The 26,621-nt window shown below is 40.5% G+C and overlaps 2 protein-coding genes, 2 long non-coding RNA genes and 1 other non-coding gene across 5 annotated transcripts; 2 read left to right on the top strand and 3 right to left on the bottom strand.

Annotated features, from left to right (window-relative positions):
- Positions 1-1,609: 1,609 nt before the first annotated feature.
- Positions 1,610-7,586, bottom strand: LOC139029623 (vomeronasal type-1 receptor 1-like). The gene is made up of 2 exons (XM_070451721.1): positions 4,262-7,586; positions 1,610-3,385 (listed from the first exon to the last, which is right to left on the bottom strand). Exon 2 carries the CDS (start codon positions 2,647-2,649, stop codon positions 1,705-1,707), a length of 945 nt encoding a protein of 314 aa, XP_070307822.1. The 5' UTR covers positions 2,650-3,385; positions 4,262-7,586; the 3' UTR covers positions 1,610-1,704.
- A 7,901-nt stretch (positions 7,587-15,487) lies between these two features.
- On the top strand, positions 15,488-15,594 carry LOC139030075 (U6 spliceosomal RNA). The gene has a single exon (XR_011482394.1). It is a non-coding gene; the product is annotated as a U6 spliceosomal RNA (small nuclear RNA).
- Positions 15,595-15,833: 239 nt separating this feature from the next.
- On the top strand, positions 15,834-23,095 carry LOC110137835 (zinc finger and SCAN domain-containing protein 4-like). Its single transcript, XM_020894502.2, has 4 exons — positions 15,834-15,911; positions 20,628-21,091; positions 21,982-22,138; positions 22,231-23,095. The coding sequence occupies exons 2-4, from the start codon at positions 20,696-20,698 to the stop codon at positions 22,938-22,940; spliced, it is 1,263 nt and encodes a 420-aa protein (XP_020750161.2). The 5' UTR covers positions 15,834-15,911; positions 20,628-20,695; the 3' UTR covers positions 22,941-23,095.
- Positions 15,835-25,994, bottom strand: LOC110137836 (uncharacterized). Its single transcript, XR_011482338.1, has 3 exons — positions 25,575-25,994; positions 21,084-21,168; positions 15,835-15,920 (listed from the first exon to the last, which is right to left on the bottom strand). It is a non-coding gene; the product is annotated as an uncharacterized lncRNA (long non-coding RNA).
- On the bottom strand, positions 24,606-25,565 carry LOC139029608 (uncharacterized). Its single transcript, XR_002314038.2, has 2 exons — positions 25,360-25,565; positions 24,606-24,845 (listed from the first exon to the last, which is right to left on the bottom strand). It is a non-coding gene; the product is annotated as an uncharacterized lncRNA (long non-coding RNA).
- Positions 25,995-26,621: the final 627 nt, after the last annotated feature.

The raw sequence follows: 26,621 nt of genomic DNA, 5'->3' as shown, positions 1-26,621 counted from the left end.
AAAGAATTGAAAGCCCAGACCCAAACACATTATTGTGCACCAGAGGTCATAATAGCGTCATTTATGATAGCCAAAAGGTGGAAACAACTCAAGTGTCCATTAACACATGAATGGATTACTAACACGTGGTACATTCATACTCTGGGATATCATTCAGTAATAAAAAGCATTGAAGTTCTGACACATGCTGCAATATGGTAAACCTTGAAAACAGCCTAAACAGTTAAAGCAAGACATAAAAGGAAAAATAATGTATAATGCCACTTATAAGGAATATCTAAAATAGACAAGCTTGCACCAATTGAAAGTAGATCAGAGATTTCCTGAGCCTAGGCCGAGAGGGAGATGGGGAATTATTGCTCTATGGGTATGTATTTTCCATCTGGCTTGATCTTTTTTTCAAGCTAGTGGTGGTAGATGCAAAACATTGCAAATATATTTATTGCCACTTAATTGTATACTTGAAAAGTATTTAAATGGCAAATTTCTTGTTATATATAATTAAACACTATATATACACCCACCAAAAAAGCTGCAAAGTGAGAGATTTTTGTCCAAATTGTCCCCAAAATTTTCCTGTTAGACACTTCAAACCTTCATGAACTTTTCTGTTATTGAAGCTAACACAGCTAGTTTGATGGTATAAATATTCACCAACAATATTAGACCTCTTATACAGATAAACATTTAGGACATAGTTGTTTCCACCTACATAAAATATACTCTTATGGATAATCTGAAAATTGTGGCAATAATAACATATTGATAAATACCTTAAATGTAAGTGGATTAAATGATGCAATCAAAACACATAGAATAGTTGAATGGATACAGAAATAAGACCCATATATATGCTGTCTATGAGACACACATCAGATCTAGGGATGCATATAGACTGAAAGTAATGGGAGGGGAAAAAGTATTCCACACAAATGAAAATTAAAGGAAAGCTGGAGTAGCAATATTCATACAAGACAAAATAGAATTTAAAGTAAAGACTGGTATAGAGACAAAGGAGGGCACTACATAATGACTAAGGGTTTAATTCAAGAATATATAACAATTGTAAATCTAGATGCATCCTCCTATTGAGGAGGACCTAAATATATAAGGTGAATACTAGAGGATGAGATGGTTGGATGGCATCACTGACTCAATGGATGTGAGTTTGGGTAAACTTTGGGAGTTGGTGATGGATAGGGAGGCCTGGTGTGCTGCAGTTCATGGGGTCACAAAGAGTCGGACACAACTGAGCGACTGAACTGAACCGAACAGCCATAAAGGGAGAACTTGACGTTAATGCAGTGATAATGGGGGTTGTTTATCACTCCCACTTTCATCAATGGGCACATCATTCAGACAGAAAATCAATAAGGAAACATATGCTTTTAATGACACTTTAGACTGGGTGTACCTAATTGATATTTATTGAGCATTTTATCCAAAAGCAACAAAATCCACCTTCTCATATGCACGTGGAACATTTTGCAGTATTGACTACATGCTAGGACACAAAGTGATACTCAGTAAATTTAAGAACATTGAAATCATATCGAGCATCATTTCCAATCATAGTGCTGTGAGATTTAAGATAAACTACAGGAAAAAAAAACTGTGAAGAGTAGTCTGAAAATTCCTAGTATATTAAATGTAAACAAATGAGGGAAAGAAATCAAATTTTCTATAGAAAATAGAGTCTACTGGTCACAGCCAAATTAGCAAAAAGTGTTTTCCTTGCCTAGAAGATGAAGCAAATATATTACGAGTGACACGAGTATCCCTGAAAATAAGCACAAAGGGGCTGACTGTTGGGAAAAACAAAGACAAAAATACAGAGAGATCTACCAGCCACTGGCCCGGAATAGCAAATAGACTCATCCTAAAGGTCACAAGAGCAGACAGTGAGTACAGTGAACAAAAGCAGCTCGCAAGGATCAAGACGGTGGACGTGGCTCTCGCCTCGGCACAAGCTCTGGAAGAACGGCTGCTGCTGTGAATGTGCTGGACCCGCTGCTTGTGCTTGAGCAGGAAAACCACCGTGGAGCCGCTAGCCCAGACCATGAGACTCAAACATATGAAGTCTGTTGTGAAGAATATGGACGGATATACAAACCTTATATTTCTGTTTGGATTCAAAGTGAAACAGTATCCATAATTTATCCTTACACTAAGGTTTTCAATGTGAGTTGGACCAGTGATATAGAAAGGAATAGAGAGATTTATCAAAAGATTCAGGATCCAGCAAAAGAAGCAGCAGAAGGCAATGCACATTGACGATCTCATTCTGAGCTCCAGCCACCTGGAGAAATGGGGGCAAAGTCTAACGGCTTGGAAGCCACTGAGGAGGGAGGTCATGCTAAGGCAAATCCCTCTGCTCACCCTTTGAAAATAGAAGAGAAGTTTACATCCAGCATCGTTCAGGAAATTCCTGGATCCAAAAGTTGCCATTGTATGTGGGATCCCTCTAGAGAAAAGCACCAAGGAGTTGGCTAAGACGAGCTGGTTGAGAATCAAGTCTGTGGGTCTCACCTTGCGTCCAGTGAGCAAAGTGAAGTTATAAAGACAAAGGAGGAATGAGTTCCCAAGGATCCCCACTCCCATCTGAGTGACTAAGATAATTCCCATTTCCCACTTTGAAGAAGCCATCATATTGGTGTCTGTGGGACACTGATTTTATTAATCGTTGGAACCAGAGGAATGGTTAGTTCCAGAAAGAAAAGGAAAAGTCGCCACCATCTCCATGCCCAGTATCCTCCAGTGTTAAGCCTAACACATACTTTCGCAATTTAGGTGAGCATCAAGTGTGTGTTTATGGGTGCAGACTTTACTCATGACGATCTGGTTCTACTTGGAAATGCGATCTGTGTGAAAGCATTATCTGTGTGGCATATCTGTGCGACCGAGTTTTGTACATGTGTAAATTGAGTGAAGAAGGTCTGTACCCTCTTATCTACAGTCATGAACTGGATACATTTGGCATTTAAATGCTGGGTACGAAACTGTGTGTAGAATGGGCTGGAATTTTCCCAGATATATGGAGAAATGTATATACAGGCATCACAACATATATTTATATAGGGTGGGGAGGAATTTAAAGCTAGACTTTTTTTTCCCATTCACCAAATGTTTTTAAAAATTATTAACTTTTTATGTATTTATTTTTGGCTGTGCTGAGTCTTCACTGTGGTGTGGTGCAGGGCTCATTGCCATGGCTTTTCTTGTTGAAGAACACAGGCTCTAGGCAAGCGGGATTCAGTGGTGGCCGTGCCAGACTTCGTTGTTCCATGGCACTGGAATCTTCTTGCATCAGGGACTGAACCTGTGTCCCCTGCATTGACAGGTGGATTCCTAACTACTAGATGACCAGGGAAGTCCTCAAGCTAGACTTTGAAAGAAAAAAAAAACTGATTAGAGTGTTTCATTTGTAGAAGTGTACATATTTCACCTAATTATTAAAAGATATTAGAGCAAAGTAAATGTTTTAAAGACATTAAATTTACAAGTTAAAAAATATATTGACTAGTGGTGTCTATATGTAAAGGAAATACTTCAAGTAACTGAAAATACGTAATTTGACTGTATATCCCTAAAAGGAAACTATGAAGGCCAGACTAGCTACAAAGAAAGCTTATGTATTGTCTATATAGCTTACTATAATGTATTGGTAGTTTGAATCAAATATGTTAATATCAATGGGAAAGAGTAATTATGGGAGATGGAATAAATGCAAATATAAAACCAAAGAATTTGAATAATGTTAAAATTCACAAGTGATGACAGCAGACAGTACTAACACAAGTATTATTAGATTTTAAATTGATATGTATTTGATTTTGCTTTCCATTGAAAAAAATCTGAAAATTTTGGACAATCCTACAACAATACCTAATTCTAGCACCCAGTTTATGGATTCAATATATGTCCCAGTATAAGTAAAGAGATTTTTGAGGGGAGGAGGAAAATGTTTATTTCATACTTAGGACAGGAACTTTCCAACAGTTAATTGTGAAGCTACTTATCATATACAGAAAGCAAGTAAATAGAACACCGATGTCAGTGATTCCACCTTAAGAAGCTGCTCTGGTGTGATTTTTGTACCATAGTAATTCCCCAAAATAGACTCATATAAACCAAACACCTATAAGTGTTATAAAAATAACTACAAAAGTTAAAGTTGGAAGAGCTTAAGGAAACAGCTCATCATTCAGAAAACTAATAAAGGGTAAACATCAACCATTTCTCTTGTAGTAACTGTACATACTACATTTCACAGGAAGAAATCTTGGTGCTGAATACAGGAAGAAATCTTTGTGTTGAACATAAAATTGAACTGTTTTGGATAAGACCTGTGGATGGACATAAAAACATTATTCATCATGGGAAAATATACAGAAATACAAATTAAATAATAAAAAATAAATTCAACAACATGTTGGGAGAGACTTCCCCATGAGGACAACTCCTTCTTCCAGATGCACTGATGTTTCATTGTTGGATGATGAAATACGAGGACATTTACAAATTGTGAAGACACAAGTCCACTATGCTGGACAGTATGTTATTGAGTCACTATCTTCCTGGCATGCTCATTTCATTATGGCTGGAATAACAGCTGTGAGATAATTTCCATTTCCATGATCAAGAACTGAAATCATTTTACACTTGAGAAAAAATGGAATCGTTAGTAGAATTGGTAATATAATTTAAAATAGTCACAAATCAAGATAGCCACTTTTTTCCCTTTTGTAGCAAGAGTCTCCTTAAATGTATAAGCAAAAATACATAAATGTAATTTTCAAAAACAATATTAAAATTAAGTGATGTGCAGAAAACACTGAATGAAAACCTACAACTATATTTAAATCACAGGATTCATTTTAAGTAACAGCAGAGAAAATTGTTGTCCAGAATGGCTATTTTCCCAATGTTAATAATTCAGTTAACACTAAGAAGTATGAATAAAATTGCAATGAAAATGGAATACTAATATCAAAATAACACAAATTTTGTAAAAAAAAAAAAAGTTTTTAACAAAATGAACTTGCCTTACTATGTATAAAATAGAACAATAATTACAGGTTTCTACTGGCAAAAGCCCAAAACAGAATAGAGCATGGAGCTTCCAAGTTTATATTTGCAAATATCTATATGATAAGTGTGAAAGTGCTGCACTGAATATGCCAACAAATTTGGAAAACTCAGCAGTGGCCACGGGACTGGGAAAGGTCAGTTTTCATTCCAATCCCAAAGAAAGGCAATGCCAAAGAATGTTCAAACTACCGCACAACTGTACTCATCTCACATGCTAGAAAAGTAATGCTCAAAATTCTCCAAGCCAGTCTTCAGCAATATGTGAATGGTGAACTTCCAGATGTTCAAGCTGGTTTTAGAAAAGGCAGAGGAACCAGAGATCAAATTGCCAACATCTGCTGGATCATTGAAAAAGCAAGAGAGTTCCAGAAAAACATCTATTCCTACTTTATTGACTACACCCAAGCCTTTGACTGTGTGGATCACAACAAATTGTGGAAAATTCTGAAGGATATGGGAATACCAGACCACCTGATCTGCCTCTTGAGAAATCTGTATGCAGGCCAGGTAGCAACAGTTAGAACTGGACATGGAACAACAGACTGGTTTCAAATGGGAAAAGTAGTACATCAAGGCTGTATATTGTCACCCTGCTTATTTAACTTCTATGCAGAGCACATCATGAGAAACACAGGGCTGGATGAAGCACAAGCTGGAATCTCGAGTGCCAGGAGAAATATCAATAACCTCAGGTATGCAGATGACACCACCCTTATGGCAGAGAGTGAAGAGGAACTGAAATCCTCTTGATGAAAGTGAAAGAGAGTGAAAAAGTTGGCTTAAAGCTCAACATTCAGAAAACTAAGATCATGGCATCCGGTCCCATCACTTCATGGCAGATAGATGGGGAAACGGTAGAAACAGTGGCAGACTTTATTTTTTGGGGTTTCAAAATCACTGCAGATGGTGACTGCAACCATGAAATTAAAACACTTACTCCTTGGAAGGAAAGTTATGACCAACCTAGACAGCGTATTAAAAATCAGAGACATTACTTTGTCAACAAAGGTCCATCTTTTCAAGGCTATGGTTTTTCCAGTAGTCATGTATGGATGTGAGAGCTGGACTATAAAGAAAGCTGAGTGCCGAAGAATGGATGCTTTTGAACTGTGGTGTTGAAGAAGACTCTTGAGAGTCCCTTGGACTGCAAGATCAAACCAGTCCATCCTAAAGGAAATCGGTCCTGAGTGTTCATTGGAAGGACTGATGCTGAAGCTGAAACTCCAATACTTTGGCCACCTGATGCGAAGAGCTGACTCATTTGAAAAGACCCTGATGCAGGGAAAGATTGAAGGCAGGAGGAAAAAGGGACGACAGAGGATGAGATGGTTGGATGGCATCACCGACTCAATGGACATGAGTTTGGGTAAACTCTGGGAGCTGGTGATGGACAGGGAGGCCTGGCATGCTGTGGTCTATGGGGTCACAAAGAGTCAGACACAACTGAGTGACTGAACTGAACTGAACTAAACTGAACTGAAGTCTATGAAATTTATATATGATAAAAGTTCATTAATTAATTTCAAGAAATTACTTATTTAACATAGAATATTAAAATCTTTGGAGATCTAGTTAGGACACTAGAGATATATTTCCAGCATTAATCTTAGGGAAAAAAATAAATATTAGATCTACATATAAGGAATTGTTAATATCTGAGGGGAAAATGCTGCAGTGTATCCTCTCGATGTTGCCTGGGCAAAGTATTACTAAGCATGTATGAAACCTGAGGATTTAAACATTTTTTATCTTCATATTTATAAAAATTAGAAGTTTTTCACTTTTATAATATCTCGTGCTGAATGATTCCTAAAGCAAAAAAATAAAATGAAAACATTTAGATACATAGAACACCAAGAGGTGATTATAACCTCAGTGCTTTTTGGGGGGAACTGAATATGAATAAACAATTTTTAGAAAAGAAATCACACATTATAAACTACCATTTTCTCATAAGCCAAGTTATATTGAAAAGGACACAGAATGTTTCACATATTCATGTGAGTGTTGGGATTTCATTTTAGGGTTATTGTCCTCTAATAAAGAATTACATAATGTATCTTTTCTATCAAAAATCCTCTATCAAAATCCTAATCAAATATGATTTAAACTTTGAAATTTGTAAAAAATGGGCTTGGACTTCCAGGGTGATCCAGTGGTTAAGAGCCTGAGCTTCATTAGCAGGTTGGGAATTATCTCAGATGCTAGACAGGGCAACAAAAAAAAATTTTTTTAAGTTTTTAATTTAAAAACTGTAAAAATGTTAAATTGTATAATTCTAAAATTGTAAACAAATTTTACAATTTTCTATATTGTACATTTGAAAGCTCCATATTCTCCTGCTGCCTGCACGTTCCCACAGACAGGGTGTAAACACCCCGCCAGAGTGCCCAGGGCACCAGTGTGAAAGCTGGCCACCGCCACCAGCTCGCCTTCTTGCCCTCCCCTCCTGTGACCGCGGAGCAGTCACAGCTCCCAGTGAGATCCCACCCTTCACCCTGTGCTGTGTGCTCCCCCTTGAGCCCCAGTAACGGTGCTGGCCCGCAGATCCGCCCCCCTCTCTCTCTCCTCCCCACCCATTTGGTTGCACCTTTCCCCGGGCAGGCTCTCCCCCTGTGGCCTCCTCTTACCACCAGTGACTGTCTCTCTAAGACCTGTGAGTATAATCTCTTTTTCCCTGGACTTCTTCCACTCCTTCCTGTATCTTCCTCTGATGGAATATATCAAAGGATACAAAGCAAGCACAAATTTAAATTAAAAAATTCATTTAGTGTGCTGAACACATAAAATTCTATACATTTTATCAATATAAAATTCTACATATTTATAAAATTTGTTTTCTCATCTCGTCTCCAAAATGACTGTGCAGTTTAGGATTAAGTAAATTAAATGCTGTGTAAAATACATTTCAGTCATATTTCAGTAACTGAAATAAAGAAAGCATTTTGTTTTAAAGTGTGAGGACATGCCTCAGCAAACAAACTACAACACTAGTGATGAAAAAATCTGGCCAGGTGGAGGGATGAGTAGGAGGTGAACATATCTCATTATTGATGTTCATTCACGTCACTTGGACATGATTAGTACGTTTTATAAGAGATACAGAAGATGAATCTGCCATAAATCAGCAGATGTGGTTTAAAAGAAATCTTAGTGACTGAGTATAAATATTCACTAAGTGAAGCAGGGCTACTTATCTGAGGAAAGGTGGAAAGAAGGGTAGGGGGTGTCAGACTGAATATTCACCTTAAATTTATACACCTCTTGATTTGTGAAAATGTTCATAATAAAATTTGTGGTTTTACAATTAAAATTTTATCATTTAGAAAATATTTAAGACTTAAAGGAGGAAATTTGGCTATAACTAATGAAATAAAAATATGTAATAACATTAAAACAGTGAAGTAAATTGTGAGAAAGGCAAAGATTTGAGAATCTTTAGGAAGAGACATCCAAAAATTGAATATAACACAGGTAGAAAGAACTTACGGCTGATTCATGTTGCTGTATGCCAGAAACCAACACAATATTTGAAGTAATCATCCTCCACTTAAAAAGAAACACATTTTCAAAAAACAAGTAAGAAGATAGAACATGCCAATTAATAAAAATTTGTTTACATAGAAAAACCAGGATTCCATAAATTTGGAATTTGCTGTGGTTATTAATCATTCCAGCTATCAAACACTTCAGCAATACATGACAGTAAAGGATCATGATATTTCCTTAATTGCAAGGTTTTGAGTAACAAAGGGAGGCCCTAAAATAAGTGACTCCCATTCTCCTAGAGAAGGATTTGAACATGACCATCAAACAAATTCTCTAGTCAGAATTTTATTTGATTAGTATTATATTCATTTTAAATTAATAAACATACATTTTAGAGAGTAGACAGAGCAAAGATTAATCACAGAAGGTGAATAGCGAGGCACTTAACATCTGGTTACATTACATACCATGATAATATGATGATCTTAAGGTATTGAAGTCTTTGATTATTCTTTTTTTTTTCTAAACCCCACAAAAATTAAGCATATTTTGGGGTTTTTAAAAAATAAACATTTTATTTCCTTAAAAGGAGAACGATAAGACTTTCAGTTTTCTAAATAAGAGCTAAATATTAACACATTGATGACGGAAATTGTAAAATTATATTATTAAAGACACTATTTAGCACCACAGGCTAACAAGAAGAGACAACAAAACCAAATATGCATTCCATCCTCTCACTCAGGCCTCAGGTAACTCATCACTCAGAGCTGGGAGATCAGCATCATTATCTAGTTGCTGGGCACTTGCCTGAAGTGTAAAGTCTTTAGAGTGAACGCTGTGAGGTTCAGCACCTTTACTCAAAGAAACATGAAGGAAGATTTCATAGAAGCTGAAAATGAGAGGAAAGAGGAGAGACATCAGGCGGCAGAGGAGTGGGCAGAGGGGGAGGAATGCATCAAATGTGTGCAGGAAGCATAATCCTCACTGTATACAAAGGTATATTTGTGTTCCCATCCCAGGAAACACGAGAGAGAGAATTTGATGTATATTGGTGTTTTAAACTGAATTATCTGTAATATAATTATCTTGTGAATCTGACACCTAAAAAGTAGATCCTTACCAAATACCATTGGCAGTCAGGACCGTGTGTTCCCAGACAGCATCTGTGCCGGTGTGGCAAAGGGCAACTGGACCCAAGATGAAGGTTTGGAATACCATGATGTCATCTCCTTATTGGGAAGTGATTATCCTGTCACCTGTCATTTCAGTGGCAATACTTGCAGAGGGAGTTGAGATTATCTTGAAAAAATATTTGTGCATTATTCAAATCACTGAAAGCAATTACTACTGATGATAATGTTTTCTATTGAAAATTACAGAAACAACTTGGGAACAATTTACCTGTGAAGTATTTAAGAAGTCTCAGGGAACACCAGTGTTGTCAACCAGGCAGGCAAATGTATAACCTGGAAAATCATAAGACACCCCCCCACCCCGAGTGGCTGTGGTTCCAACCACTGGCCAATTTTTAACTTGTGTTACCACCTGATGCAAAGAGTCCACTCATTGGCAAAGAACCCGATGCTGGGAAAGATTGAAGGCAGGAGGAAAAGGGGGCAACAGAGGATGAGAAATTTAGATAACATCACCTGCTCAATGGACATGAATTTGAACAAACTCCTGGAGATGGTGAAGGACAGGGAAGTCTAGCATGCTGCAGTCCATGGGGTCACAAAGACATGACTTAGCAACTGAACAACAGCAGAACCAGGGCATCAGATCCAGATGGCTGTTTGAAAGATTCTCAATTTTAAGAATTACAAAAATTGTAGCTGAAACCATATGCAGGCAAACAAATGTTGTCTTTGATATAGGTGAAGTATGTGATCGCTCCCTTCCTGACCTTGGTAATGAATAATCATGCAGTATATTAAGGTGATAAGCTAATGTACAATATATATTTTCTAAAAAAACTCAGACATAGTAATTTTTTCCTTTCTTTTTTGTTTCTATTATGCTATGGTTATATCTTCAGCAGCAGTTTAAAATTGGGTAGAAATCTAATCGCATTGCTGGAAACCACTACTTAAGCATTAAATGTGTGGCATTCTCAATCAAAAAGACAAAATATTACTATGAATATATTTATGGGCATACATGAATTCAGTTTTAATACTGGTATATAATTCAGTTGTATATATGCCAAATATTCTAGAGTAAAATTATTTTCTATTCATATTAATGAGTTTAGAATATACACAAATGCAAGTTTGTTTGTTTTTTTTAATGTTTTGACCATAACATGGATCTTAGTTCCTCAACCTGGGATTGAACCCACAGCTCCTGCAGTGGAAGCATGGAATCTTAACCACTGGATCATCAGGGAAGTCCTCAAATGCAAATTTTTTTAAAATACCAATTTTCTCTCCAGAGAGAATATTATCTTTGAAAATACGAGGAAAAACATCTTATGGAAATGCGTTCAACCATAGAATTAAGTAAATATGTGAAAACATTGAAAAAACTGAAGAACTTAAAAGCAGATCTAAATAAAGACAAAACATAGTCCTTTGTGGGAAACTTAAATATAATAAAAATTCAATCAGCTAGAATGGTATGATTTTTATAATGTAAATGCTAATATTTCTAAATACCTGACAAAAAGAAGACAAATAGGATTTCCTGGCAGTCCAGTGGTTAGGAGCCAGCGCTTTCACTGCAGTGATCCAGGTTCAGTTGCTGGGTGAACCCCCAGCTTAAGATCCCCACAAGCCACATGACACAGACAAGAAAACAAGAAGTCAAATAAAATCATAATTAGAGGGAGATACAGTTCTACTAAATTTTTTAAAATTTCAAACACAATGTATTTAGTAAAGAATCATATATTAAAGTCAGCGATATTGAATATGTATTCGAGAGTAAATAACATAAAGCATTGTGTGTAAATAACATAAAGTAGTGAGAGTAAGAGAGACAGGACTGAAGAGACTGAGACATAAGTAGGAAATTAGTGTATAATATGCAAAATATAAGGGATTTAATAGTTGAGTGAAAATGAATTTTTAAAATATGAGCGCTATTGGAAAAAGAGAACTAAAACTCTACTTCGTGTCATTAAAATAAATACATATATTTATGTGCCTGTACATAAACACAAAAATTAAAACCTAGTAGATTTAATATATAAAAGTGCAGGCTTTTAAAACACGGATAATGGCACAGACCTATTAACAATTAAAAAAATGGGAATGATTCAATGTTTTAAGCAGATTTTACAGTTTGCAAAGTTGTTCAAGTCATAGATGGTGCTTTAGAGAAAAAAAGAATAAAACTGTAGGAGAAAACAAACTGTCAACATCTGGTAATTACCGAAATATTTTAAATGTTATGGAATCTAACAAACATTTGCAAAATGGAAAAGGATGGAGTAACTGTGTGAATCCATGACAACCATCGACAGAACCAATTCACAGAGAAACTTATTTTATGTTATCCTACCCTGTCACCCTTGCAAACCTTCTCCTGTTAAAGCTAATCCCAGAAGTTGTATCCTTGCACCCCTAAATACTTCAGTGACTATCTCTGGGAGATAAAGACACTTTAAAAACATATGTATATTTTTGGTTCCACTGGATCTTTGTTACTGCGGAAGCTTTCTCTAGTTGTGACCAGTTGGGGCTATCCTTCGGTTGCGGTGAGCAGGAAATGAGAGAAGCCACCGGAATGTGAAGCCCCACCCCAACTCCCGCACTGCAGCTAGAGAAACCACCCGTGCAGCAACGGAAGTCCCACCACAGCCAAAAGTAAATAAATAAATCGGTTCAGTTCCGTCGCTCAGCTGTGTCCGACTCTTTGCGACCCCATGGACTGCAGCACACCAGGCTTCCTTGTCCATCACCAACTCCGGGAGCTTGCTCAAACTCATGTCCATTGAGTCGGTGATGCCATCCAACCATCTCATCCTCTGTCGTCCCCTTCTCCTCCTGCCCTCAATCTTTTCCAGCATCAGGGTCTTTTCACATGAGTCAGCTCTTCACATCAGGTGGCCAAAGTATTGGAGTTTCAGCTTCAGCATCAGTCCTTGCAATGAACATGCAGGACTGATCTTTTTTAGGATGGACTGGTTGGATCTCCTTGCAGTCCAAGGGACTCTCAAGAGTCTTCTCCAACACCTCAGTTCAAAAGCATCCATTCTTTGGCGCTCAGGTTTCTTTATAGTCCAACATCCATACATGAACTACTGGAAAAACCATAGCTTTGACTAGACGGGCCTTTGTCGTCAAAGAGGTGTCTCTGCTTTTTAATATGCTGTCTAGGTTGGTCATAACTTTCCTTCCAAGGAGCAAGGGTCTTTTAGTTTCCTGGCTGCAGTCACCATCTTGCAGTGCTTTTGGAGACCAAGAAAATGAAGTCTCACTGTTTCCATTGTTTCCCCATCTAAAATTACTAGAAGTTGCCAAGCCTACTCAGAGTTGGTGTCAGCGACGGCTCTGATTCTCTTTCTCAATGATTGTCTGAGATTACTTACCCTTCAAAGAAAAAAAGGAGAAGAAGAACGTGTGTTCAGGCAGACGGGAAGGGTGGGGGGGGGGGGGGGGTGGGATGGGGGTGGCAGTCCTCCCAGTTGGGGAAATTCTAAGTCAAGGCGGAGCCGCAGCGGGACAAGAGGACTGCAGAACAGGCGCCCTCTAGTGGCCATTGTAAGAATAGGATGAAGCCTGGCGAAAAGACGAGAGGCCGGCCAGTCAGGAGTCGACGTCAGCAAGCCAAGAGACAGAGGATGGACTGATGACACAAAACTTACATTTGAAGGTAAGACAAGGCAACTTAAGCATAAAATTCTCTGTGTGTTTGTTTAGGCCTCGCCTCTCCCCCTTTGGTGTGCATCTGTGTTATACATTAACCAGATTCCCTCACAGAAGGGAATTCCTGGTGAACCGTAAAAAGAAACGTGTTTTGTTTTTTTTCTTTCTTCTGACACTAGCGTCATAACTTTTTTTTTGTTTGGCCACGTGGCCTATGGGATCTTAGATCCCTGACCAGATATCAAACTCATGCCCTCTGCAGTGGAAGCACAGTATCTTAACCACCAGACGGCCAAGGAAGTTGCATAATGTAACTTCTTTTAAAATATATATTTTTATTTATTTGGCTGTGCTGAGTTTTAGTTGCGGCATGTGGGATCTAATTCCTGACCAGGGATTGAACCTAGGTCCCCTGCATTTGGAGCATAAAGCCCCAGTCACTGGATCACCAGGGAAGTCCCCACAGTTATTTCTTAAACATCAGTCCACAACCTTTCTGTCCCACAACCAGGGACAAGTTTTTTGTTTTTATTTAAAAATTTTTTTGGCCGCGTTGCACAGCATGTGGGATCTTAATTCTCCAGCCAGAGACTGAACCTGGGCCCCCTGTGTTGGGAGCACAGAGTCCTAGCCACTGGAATACCAGGGAAGTCCTCCGGGGACACGTTTTGTGGAAAACTATTTTTCCATGGAATGGGGTGCAGGGGATGGTTGCAGGATGATTCAAGTACATTATATTTATTGTACACTTTATTTCTATTATTATTACATCAGGTCCACCTCAGATCACCAAGCATTAGATCCTGGAGACTGGGGACTCCTGTCTTAAAGGATCAGCGTTGTTTCCCAACTCTGTAGGAATCTTAGGGATTTGTTGCTTGCCTTGTACGTGTGCTGACCTGGACCCTGTAGCGTTAGTGAAGTTTATGTAAAATGTCTGTATGTCACTTTGATGTACTGTCGTTTGTCTCAAAAATGTATATAACTGTGCCTTCGACTTCTAACAGGTGCGACAGTTCTCAGAGATTCTGAAATCCTGTCTTCTGGGTTATAACCTTCAGTTTGACTTGAATAAAAGTTTCCATTTTCTTCTCAATTGTTAATTGAATTTTAGTTGACAGGACTGAGGGTCCTGGCAGTGGAAGGGTGAAAAGTGGTTTGATCCTGGATCCAACTGAAAGAAGAGAACAGATAATGACCAGGCTATTGCACTGGTCCCTTTCTTGTCAAATACAATCGTTTTGTTTTCCATACTCTTACTCTCCCTCATCTTATATGGGTGGTCACTCACTCCACGTGAGTTGGGAAAGGGAGGTGGGGAGTTCCAAAGAATCTCCTCCTGTTGCCTTTCTTTTTTTTCTTTTTTAAAGGCTATTTATTTGGCTGACCAGGTCTTGGTCATGTCACATGAGATCTTCAGTCTTCACTGAGGTGCACGGGATCTTTAGTTGCCGCATGAGAACTCCTGGTTGAGGCATGTGGGACCTGGGGGCACCCCTGTTGCCTTTCTTCCTACTCAGTACATGACCCTGCCAACAGCCAGTTTTTAAACCAGGAGCCTTAGAACATTAAAACTCCAACTTCACACTCAGTCCTCACATTCAGTCTCTCAAATGATGTACTTTGTCAGTGTAAAATAATCAACACTCTCTCTTCCCACTGAAATGATCTTAGTTTCAGCCCCTGCAACTTTGCTGGACTAGGAACCTCTCCGGTGGGGTCCTGGGGCAACCCTCTGACTCACAAGCCCCAGACTAGCACAGGAGGAAAGAATATTAACCTTGTTCTCTGGCTCGCTCGTGATCCACAAGTCCTGGAAAATTAGCAAGTGGTACCAAAGGGGCTTCCCTGGTGGTACAGTGGGTAGCCCACCTGCCAATGCTGGAGACACCAGTTTGCTCCCCGGTCCGGGAAGATCCCACATGCCATGGAGCAACTAAGCCCGTGTGGGGCAACTACTGAGGTCTGTGGAGCACAAGAGAAGCCACCACAATGAGAAGCCAGGGCATTGTAATAAAGACCCAGGACAGCCAAAAATAAATAAATGCATTTTTTTTAAAGTTTCTATTACACTCACTTAGAACAAAACCTGATCAGTATTCACTGAGGCAACACAGGTACTAAAATTGGAATGATACAGAGATGGTTAGCATGGCCCCTGAGCAAGAACAACAGACATATTTATGAAATGTTCTTTATTTAAAAAAGAAAACTTGACCAGAACATGAGACTAAACTTTATACCTCCAATTAGTGTGCGTGTTGTTACACTTCACTGCAGAACTATTAGTTTGTTTAACTATAGAAAGCTGGAGCTGGATGAAAATTCCAAAGATTGCATCAACAGGCACATTTTATCCAATCATGTCTTTGAATGCATTACTGGTCTAGGCCCTATAAAAGGGAGGAGCTTTGGGAAGACAAACCAGATGAACCCAGTTCAGAGAGCAAGTCACACGGTGAAGAGTCCTCAGCTGTCAGCCCAGGATCACCCAGCTTGAGGTTCAGTCTTCTGGAGGAGGTGAGTTTCCTGGACAAAGGGAAAACTTTAAACTTTGTACTCGAGCCAAAGCTCAGTGCATTCGTATGTGGGGAAAATTCATAGGAACCGGCTTTTCCAAGCTTTCAGGTACAGGCACTCAGTCGTGTCCAGCTGTTTGTGACCCCATGGGCTGTAGCCAGGCTCTCCTGACCATGGGATTCTCCAGGCAAGAATACTGGAGTGGGTTGCCATTTCCTTCTCCAGGGGATCTTCCCCACCCAGGGATGGAACCTACATCGCCAGTAGTTCCTGCATTGGCCAGAGGATTCTTTACCACTGAGCCACATGGGAAGCCCACTTTTCCAAGCTTAGAGGATGTTTTTTTTGACAACTTCTCTGGCCCCAGAGAGTTTGATGTTATGAACTCTGTTTAAAGCCCTGGCCTGATGGAAGACACTTCTTTCTTTCTTTTTCTTCCCTTCCCCTCTCCGGCACACTTTGGGGCATGCAGGATCTTACTTCCTGGAGCAGGGATTGATCCTGTGCCCCCTTCTTTGCAAGGCAGATCCTTAACTGGACCTCCAGAGAATTCCCAAATTCCAAGGTCTTAACCTCAGTGCCCCACAGTGTCCCTGTGGGGTTGAGTGCATGTCTGCAAGTGTGACCAGATGGTCTGTGTGTGCCTGGAGTTGTCCTGAAAAAACTTGTGGGAGGCCCAGACGGAGAGGCCGTGGGATCTACAGAAAAGTAACGAAAGACCAGGGTCCTTGGATATGGAGAGCCACCTAGACACCTGAGATGTGGGTCAGGGGAATGCATGCCCCAGCTAGGCCCTGTGCTGCTAGGAAGGATTTGATCTTTTCCCTGAGAGAAAAGAATGGTAAAACGGGGTGTCCTTAGAGGATTGGCATTATATAGGGCCATCTGCCAGTATGTAATAAATGCACTAAGAAAAGGAAAGAATGTATTAAATTTTCTCCTATGGGGTCCTTCTGGATTTATCTTTGCTTTTTTATTGATGAGATTAAGGCAGTTGATCTGATCAGACTGCTTAATGTGAAATATCATCAACTAACAGAAACCAGAGCTTCCCAGGTGGCATTAGTGGCAAAGAATCTGCCTGCCAATGCAGGAGATTTAAGAGATTTGATCCCTGGGTGGGGAAGATGCCCTGGAGGAGGAAATGGCAACCCATTCCAGTCTTCTCACCTGGAAAATCCCATGGACAGAGGAGCCTACCAGGCTACAATCTATGGGGTCAAAAAAAGTTGGACATGAAATGACTTAGCACACAGGTATGCAACAGAAAACAACTTGTTTTCTCCCACCAAGCCCTTTTGTTTTATGGTATAAAATTGAAAAAAATATATATATATATGAATCCTTGAATTACTAACCATATAGAAAATTGAAAAGGACACAAAAATAGGCAAATTATATACAAGATGGACTTAATCATTTCTTAGTGAGGTATAATTGATATATGACATTATTAGTTTCAAATGGGGAATTCCCTGTCAGTTTAGTGGTTAGGACTCCACGCTTTCACTTCCAAGGGCCCAGCAGTGCAAAAAAAAAAACCAAAAAACAAAAAACATCAAACAAACTTTCAGATGTACAATATAATGATTTGATATTTATAATATTGTGAAATAATCACTAAAATCAGTTCAATTCAGTTGCTCAGCTGTGTCCGCCTCTGCAACCCATAGACTATAGGATACCAGGCTTCCCTGTCCATCACCAACTCCAGGAGTTTGCTCAAACTCATGTCTATCAAGTCAGTGATGCCATCCAACCATCTCATCTTTGTTGTCCCCTTCTCCTCCTGCCTTCAATCTTTCCCAGCATCAGGGTCTTTTCCACGAAGTCACTTCACATCAGGTGGCCAAAGTACTGAAGCTTCAGCTTCAGCATCAGTCCTTCCAATGAATATTCAGAACTGATTTCCTTTAGGATTGACTGGTTGGATCTCCTTGCAGTCCAAGGGACTCTCCAAGAGTCTTCTCCAACACCACAGTTCAAAAGCATCAATTATTTGGTGCTCACTTTCTTTATGGTCCAACTCTCAAATCCATATGTGGTTACTGGAAAAACCATAGTTTTGACTTAGACAGACCTTTGTTGGCAAAGTAATGTCTCTGCTTTTTAATATGCTGTGTAGGTTGGTGATAGCTTTTCTTCCAAGGAGCAAGCGTCTTTTAATTTCACGACTTTTTAAATAAAAAGCTTATTTTCATGGCTAATTAAAATCACTAAAATACATCATTAATATCATCACCATACATAGTTGTGAAAATTTTTTTCTGATGATGAGAACATTTAAGATTTACTCTCAAAAATTAAAAATTAAAAATATTTACTTTCTTAGCAACTTTCAAATATGTAATTCTGTATTATTAACTATAGTGCCATCTGCACTTGCTTCCACACACCAGTGGTAAAGGGCAGGGATTAGAAACAGATAAACCATAATAAAGCTGTAAATTTGATAAACACAGTGAAGCAGAGATAAATGTTGTTCACAAGGAAGAGTAACTTTGGAGGGAAAAACAAAACAGGAAATGCAATGAGGGAAATTTTCCTAAGTGATGTATCATTGAACGGTGTCTCAGTGATGTAAACGAAAGGCCAGCAAGATGTCTGTGCCTGATGCAGTTTTCAGCACAGAGAAGTAAAGTGTATGGATTCCATCCTATTGCTTCTATTTGGTTCACTTTTCTCTATTTTTTCTAATATCTTACTTTCTTACAATAATTAAAAGGACATACTTTATACAGATCATTGCCTTTTTTAACTGGGGGCTTCCCTGTTGGCTCCGATGGTAGAGAATCTGCATATAATGCAGGAGCCCAGTTTCAGTCCTCCGGGAAGATCCCCTGGACAAGGAAATGGCTACCCACTCTAATATTCTTGCCTGGAGCCTGACTGGTTACAGTCCATGGGGTTGCAAAGAGTCAGATAGGACAGAGCAACTAATGCTTTATTTAATTATATTGAGCCAGTCTTATGTCTTCCATAAATCAGGTGACTGAATATATGTCACTCTGTATTGGGACACTATTCTGTTATGTTGCTCTGTTTTTGTGGCACTATGACACCATCTTAATTATTATAATTTCAATAGTATTTTACTATCTGATTGTGTAAATCCTCCAAGTTTATTTTTTAATATTTTTTAATATTTATTTATTATTTGTTTGGCTGCACTGAGTCTTATTTGCAGCATGTGGGATCTAAGTTCCCTGACCAGGGGTTGAAACCAGGCCCCCTACATTGGGAGCTGAGAGTCTTGGTCACTGGACCACCAGGGAAGTCTCCCTCCAAATTTATTCTTCAGAAATACCCTATTTTTTGGCTTTTCGCTACATGTCATTTAGAATTGCTTTGTCAGTTTTCTCTCTCTCTCACACACACACATCTTCTGGATTGTCCTGGAAAATGCATTGACTATACAATCCATCCAGAGAGAACTTGCATTTCCAATAATATTGAGCCTTTCAATCAATTCATAAATATGACTTTTCTCTTCATGCATTTATTATCTTGTAGTTATCTACAGATAACTTGCATATCTTACATTAGATTTGTTCATAGGTATTTAGTGTTGGAAATTATGATAAAAGTTATTTAATTTTATGTTTCTCTTATAAAAATTGCTTTTGGAATATTGACTTTGTAAAAGGCACCTTGCTAAATTCATCTAGTCTAATATTTGTAGATATTTAGGGTTTTTTCCCAAACAAAATTGGGCCGTCTATAAATAATAGTTGATAATTTTCTTTTCTACATTTTTAAATTGTTTTCAGCCATGCCATGCAACATATGCAATCTTAGCTCTCTTACAAGGGATGGAGTCCATGTCCCCTGCAGTGAAAGCACAGAGTCCTAACCACTGGACCACCATGGAAGTCCTTGATACATTTTCTGATCTTATGTAACTGGCTGGATACCAGTCATATGTTGTATAGAGTTGACAGTGGACTTCCACCTCTCAATCCCAAGAATAAAACTGTTAAGAAAAATTTTTGTTGTACTTTTAAGCGTAATTTTTGTTGTAGTTATTTTGTAATTATTTTATCACAGTGAAAGTGTCCTTCTATTCCTAGCTTAGCAAGTGTCTTTCTTAGGATTGAGTACTGACTTTTATTAAACATATTCAATGTATCTGCTTATGTGGTAGTATGTTCTTTCAGTTCTATTAATGTGGTATTTTTGAAATTATGTGGCTTTTTGAAATTTAACCCAAAATGAATGCAGAACATAGAATTCATCTACACATAATATACTTTCTTTACACATGACTTGGTTTCATTTGCAGATATTTAGTTAAGGATTTTTACATCTATACTCATATAAATTACTGGACAGTAGTCGTCCTTACTTTAATGCACTTGTAAAGTTTCATGATCAGGAAGGTTCATTAATTAAAATAGGAATGTCTCCTCTTTCCCTATGCTCTGTGAGAATTTGTGTATTATTAGAGTTATCACTTTCTTAAGTTTCTCAAAATTTACCTGTGAAGTTATCTGAGCCTGAAATGTATGCTTTCTCTTTCTTTTTTAATTATACTGGTGATATATATAATTAGATACAAATCTCCTGTTTCTATTGTATAATCTTTAAGCATCCAACACTATCAACAAATGCAGCATTTATGCAACATTTGATTGTTACCTAAATAGTGAGATAAGAAAATAATAGGAAAACTTATAAAATATTATTTATAAATGTCCTGATGTTGTTTTAAAGCAGATCTCCAGAAACAAAGGACATCAAGAACTAAATCCTGGCAGCTGAATCTATAAGAAGCATTGCCAAGAATGGATTTAGGTTTCAGAGCATCATTTCAGTGTAAACCATCCAAGGATGACCCAAAGTCAGCAAATACAGACTTTATCCCCAGGCGAGGACCCACACTGCAAACAGCAGGGGATATCTCTAAGTTGCAGAACACTCAGCCCGGCTTATTGCAAAATGGCAATAACTCATGTGCAAGGCAGGAACTGCAAAGACTCTATAAGTCATTTCATTTATGGCTGCAGCCAGAAAAACACAGCAAGGATGAAATTATTTTTCAACTTGCCCTGGAACAATTTATGATCAATAAGCACTACAGTGAAAAGTCTACTTTGAAAGAGAAATGGGAAGCAAGTGGTGGAGACCTGGAGAAATTCACAGAAGATCTGCATGATGACTGCATGAAGTTACCTGACTTGGTAAGTGGAGCGTTCTGACCTCTGGGATGAGGGGCAGAAAGGAGTAAGGAATAAATAATACATTCAGTTGTCAGTGCCTGGAAGAAGAGAAAGAAGAGTTATTATAGACCAAGTTATTAGTCAGATCACTCTTCCTCACCCAGACAAATATTTACTACCCCATGTAAGCAAGAATCAACATTTTATGTGTTTGTTCAGTGAGGCATATAGGAACCAACATATTAATTAGTGTAATTGATTTTCATCGGTGAAGTGCTAAGAGGACCCCACTGAGAAAATGTCAATTGGGCAGAAACCCCGGGATGAGAAATGCCTTGACAGGAGCTAGTTCTTCCCTCAGAAAGCCTTGTTATTGTTCACTCATTTGTGTCTGACTCTTTGTGACCCCACGGGTTGCAGCAGGCCAGGCTTCCCTCCCTCCACCATCTCCTGGAGCTTGCTCAAATCCATGTCCATTGAGTCGGTTATGCCATCCAACCATGCCATCCTCTGTCGCCCCCTTTTCCTTTTGCCTTCAATCTTCTCCAGTATCAAGGTCTTTCCTAATGAGTTAGCTCTTTGCATCAAGTGGCCAAAGTACTGGAGTTTCAGCTTCAGCTTTAATCCTTCCAGTGAATATTCAGGGTTGATTTCCTTTAGGATTGACTAGTTTGATCTCCTTGAAGTCCAAGGGACTCTCAGTATTCATCTTTTTTCATTATGGAAGACACACTAAAAAAGAAATTACCACGAAATTTGATACAAGCAGAAACAAGGGCAGGACAAAGAGGTGTGGGAGCCCACAGTACAAGATACTGAGAAAGCCTGACTGAGGCGGGCTTTCCAAAACCAGCTTTATCACATAGTAGATCCATGTGTGAATAATCACGCCTTTTTTTTTTTTTTAATAGGTCCATGTCCACATGCAGGGGCAGGAAGCCCTCTTTTCAGAAAATATGCCCTTAAAAGAAATCATCTTTCATCTAACCAATCAGTTGTCGACAGGAGGGGTGAACATGAGGACTCCATCCCGGACTATGCAAGATACGTCCCTAGAAACAGGACAGAGTGAGTGGGCAGAGCCCAAGTCCCAGCGGGGTGGCCCATGTGGGCTCTTTCTTGGGTGTAACTTCACTGAGTCACTTTTTCGCCCCCTACAGGAAATGAAGATAAAGAAAATGATGGCAATATTTCTGTGAAAACTCATCAAGTAAATGACAGTATTACTAGTCCAAGCAATCAAATACCTTCCCTACTCATTGTCCAAGAAGAGAACCGTCCGAGGCTGGAAGAAGGAGGCGTTTCTCTGGAGAATCCACGAAGCTCCAGAAGAGGAGCAAGTCCAGGTCCCTTCAGGCTCCAGGACAGATTCCGGAAAGGACCCTCTTCTCAAGATGTCCTCATGGAGGTGGAACCAGACCAGGTCACCCCTGAGCCTGTTTCTGCACGTCAGAGCTCTGAGGGGACTTCTGCACCTGGGGAACACCAGGAAAGATCCCATAGAGCCCCAGAAGTGTACAGATGTGAGAGATGTCCCAAGACCTTCAGGTATTCCTCTCGGTTCAGAGTTCACCAGAAAAGACACAATAATGAGAGGACATATATTTGTGCCGAGTGTGGCAAAGGCTTCTTCCAGGCATCAGACCTCCACGTGCATCAGAGGATTCACACAGGAGAGAAGCCCTTCGCGTGCAGCACCTGTGAAATGGCCTTCACCCACAAGACCAACCTTCGGGCTCATGAGAGAACCCACACGGGAGAGAAGCCCTATGAGTGTGCCCTCTGCCAGAGATGCTTCCGCCAGTCCTCCACCTACCACCGCCATCTTAGGTTTCACCAGAAAACTACCCTCAAGAGTGCTCCACACTAAATTAAGCTTTCTAGGCTACAGCCCCAATGTAATGGATATAAATATGTATGTGAATATGTAGATTTCCATAGTATTTCTCCATTTAGATTATACTTTATAATTTCCTCATGTTATTCCCATTGTCTCACACCACCCAAATATAAGTTTAAGGAAGACATGTGGTTTCTCAGTATTTTTCACTAACTTTTCCCAGGTGCTTTGAAATGGCTGACACATTTCAAACAACTAGTAAATACCTGTTTAGTACATAATTTATCTTTAAGATTGGTGCTATTTTTAAAATTTAGCCCCACATGAGAAGACAATGAGTTCCCATGCCAGGACACATGATCCCCTGCTCATAGTGGTACCCTGAAGCTTTTGCCGCCTGCTACCCTGTTCTCTGTCCACACCCTTTATCTTGTGGGCTTCAGCTTTTCAGAAACTGTGAATCGGGGGAGATCTGGGTCCCGCTGAGGATATCAGATGTTATTGTCCTCCCAGGCCTCGACCTTCCCCTGAAGCTTGATAGGTTCTTGGCCTCCTTTCTATTTTTTTTTTTTTTTTGCCTCCTTTCTTAATCAACAGAAATTGATCAGAGGCCAGAAAAGAAATTCAGGCAAGGCTTTATTGAGGTCCCTGCTGCAGCATAGGGGAGCAAAAACAAATAATATGTTCCCTTGTTTGCTGCTCCCCAAGGTGGGGCTCAGCACCCTACTTTTGCTCCTGACCCTCTACTTTTGCTCCAGGCTCTTCAAAAGGGACTCCAGGCAGTTAGGGACTTCTCTGGTGGTTCAGTGGTGGAAAATGAGCCTGCCAATGCGGGAGACACAGGTTGGATTCCTGATACAGGAAGATCCCACATGCTGCAGGGCAACAAAGTCCCTGCACCACAACTATTCAGCCTGTGCTACAGAGCCCTGGAACTGCAACTACTGGACTGGTGTGCTGAAACTACTGAAGCCTGAATGCTCTCGAGGCTATGCTCCACAGCGGGAGAGGCCATCACAATTAGAAATCCATGTGCCACAGCTAGAGAGTGGCCCCCACTCACCGCAACGACAGAAAAAGCCCAGGGAGCAATGAAGATTCAGCACAGATTAGTAAAAAATAAGTAAAAAAATCCAAATGCAAAAGAATGAAATTGGACCCCCAAGCTAACACCAGATACAAAAATTAACTTGAAACGGATCAAAGACCTAAATGTTAGAGCTTAACTCTAAAGCTCTTAAAATAAATAAATATTCATGACCTTGGATTAGGTCATGGTATTTTAGATAAGACACCAAAAGCAGAAACAGCAATAGAAAAAATAAACTGGACTTTATAAAAAAAAAAGTTTAAGTGGCAGTTGGATTTTTTTGGAGTGGACAGAATTCCCAGCCTGCACAAGCTTGAGTGACTTACTCCAGGTGACACGAAATGTGGTCCATAGATCTGGACATTTCTCTGCTCCAAACAGCCTCATCCCTTGAGTGGCTGGCGCCTGACAGGGAGAATCCCTCCCAGTTCCCTGGAGCAAAATGAAGACTCCCTGGAGCAGTTTCTGGGAACTTGGGAAGGGTCTGCCCCTGGCCGGGATCAACCTGCTGTGGGCACAGAGGTCCTAACTGGGGTGCCATAAATTGTTACTGAAATCGCAAGTCCGTGTGCCTGACACAGAATGAAGCCCATCAATACTAAACATTAGAGTCTTAAACAGAGAAGGTTTATTACAGATTCGTACAGACGTGGGTGGCTCATGCCTTAAGAACCCCAAAGTTATTTGAAAGCTTTCAGCAAGTCCCTTTAAAAGCAAGAGGTGAGGGATGGGCATGGTTGGCTGTTGCAAACTTCTCAGTGTCAGATCCTTTGTTCTTGAGGTCCAGTCATGGTCAGGTAATGATGTTCCTGTAAGTCTCTACCAGATGGATGTTATCATCTGTCCTGACAAGAAAGGGCAAAGTCCCAAGGCGCAACTGTCACCCTCCAAGGTCCCAGTCCTAGCTAAGAGGAGGCAGATCTCAGTTGGCAGCTCCTTCCGGGCCAGGTTCCCATATCCTGCCCAGCTGTCATCCCTGAGGAAGCCAGGCATCCAACCCAACTGGCCCTCTGTCTCCTCAGGCCACCCAGTGGAAGACCAGGTCTCACAGACTGCAACTCACACAAACAGACACTGCTATTAGATCACAGAGAAAGGGACGGGGGAGAGGTTCACCGCTACCTCAAGGGCTGGGCCACGGCTAGTGGAAGGCCTTAATAAGGGTCTGGAGCTCTCAGGATGCAGACCTCAGTCTGTTCCCTGAGCTCTCCCGCTCACCCACTAGCCCAAGACCTCTCACCCACTAGACCTTCAAGAGAAGGTCTGAATCTGCTTCTTAGCTCACTCTGCACTTAATGACCACCGCATCATGGACCTTTGACTGACTCATTTCCCCAGTGGCCCCTCACTGACAATTACCTGTGGGCAGGGCCCACTCGGTGCTGACCAGTAGCCCAGCAGGACATCTACCAGGGTGCTCGAGGACAGTTGGTTGCTTGTGGGCGGGCCCACTGAGGCACTGGCCAATGGCCGAGCAAGACCTGTTGCCTAGTAACAGCGTGCTGCATAATGAAGCACAACAACGGCCACCTGCTAAGGGTTGTGCCCTTCCTGCTCTGTGAGGCTTTCCCTACCTGTGCAGGCAAGCAGTTATTTTTAGTCCCAGATAGAAGTAGCTGCGCTTGATGGAGGCTGAAGAGATTTACTTCTCAACATTCTGGTGATCTACAACAAGATTCCCAGAAATCAGTCTTTGACCTCTTTTAAAAGGAGTTAAGTTCTTCCTCTGCTCCTGGAAGTTGGCAGCGCCACTTCCCATTGTCCCTGTTGTCGCTCAGTGGTGTCTGACTCTTTGCAACGGACTGCAGCACGCAGGTCTCCCTGTCCTTCACTATTTCCCGGAGTTTCTCAAACTCACGCCCATTGTCCCTCGTAGGGCCGGTTTACACTTGTTCCCTGTGGCTGACGCAGCGCGCCCCTTGCCAAAGCCTATAGAGCGGTGGGAACTCTGGGTAATGCGGAGTGTCTGGACCGTGGGCTTGGGGCAGGACTTCCGGCATCACGCAGGTGGCGGTCATTGTCTGTTGCTGGGTCTGTACACTCCATCATAGCTTCAAGAGTGTGGTGTCTGGCCGCAGGAAGGCTCGAGAGAAACTTCACGCCCCACCGTCAACTTCACGGAGATATGTCTGAAGGTCAACGACGGTGAATAACAGATGTGCTTGGATCCTGTTCTCCTCCTCCTCCCCGTAGAGATCCCGCTCAGCCCACACCTGGGGATGGCAGTCACCGTGCTGAGCAACCCTCGTCCTGTAATTCGGGGTGTTCCATGTCCTCACCCCACCTTGCCCCCATCCGCGTCCTGAGAATAAGAGGCGCCTCATCAGGTCACTTTTTCTGGCCACAAAAACGTTCTTGATCACCATCTTAGAGTCTGCATTAGGAGAAGGCTTCACAAGTCTAGCAAATGTAAGGAAGCTTTCACAGCAAGTGCTCAGGTGCTCAGCTCTAGGCAGTGCACACTGGGAAAGACCTTATCTGCAGGATAAGGAATAGGGCAAATCTGTTAGCCAAACTCCCATCTCAGTGACCACTTGGGAGTTCACACTGGAAAAAGGCTTTACGGCTGTGTGGGATGTGGCAAAAATCTTTACAGAAATACAAAGCTACAATAGAGCTTG

Source organism: Odocoileus virginianus, chromosome 20, assembly GCF_023699985.2.
Source record: "Odocoileus virginianus isolate 20LAN1187 ecotype Illinois chromosome 20, Ovbor_1.2, whole genome shotgun sequence".
NCBI lineage: Eukaryota > Metazoa > Chordata > Mammalia > Artiodactyla > Cervidae > Odocoileus > Odocoileus virginianus.
Note: the sequence above shows the minus strand (reverse complement) of the source record. Positions and strands in the feature narration are given on the sequence as shown.

Excerpts from the sequence above, each read along its gene's own strand:
- LOC139029623 (XM_070451721.1), bottom strand. The coding sequence starts at position 2,649 with ATGATGGCTTCTTCAAAGTGGGAAATGGGAATTATCTTAGTCACTCAG.
- LOC110137835 (XM_020894502.2), top strand. The coding sequence starts at position 20,696 with ATGGATTTAGGTTTCAGAGCATCATTTCAGTGTAAACCATCCAAGGAT. Across the intron at positions 21,092-21,981 it reads GCATGAAGTTACCTGACTTG|GTCCATGTCCACATGCAGGG; the intron begins GTAAGTGGAGCG and ends TTTTTTTAATAG. Across the intron at positions 22,139-22,230 it reads GTCCCTAGAAACAGGACAGA|GAAATGAAGATAAAGAAAAT; the intron begins GTGAGTGGGCAG and ends CGCCCCCTACAG.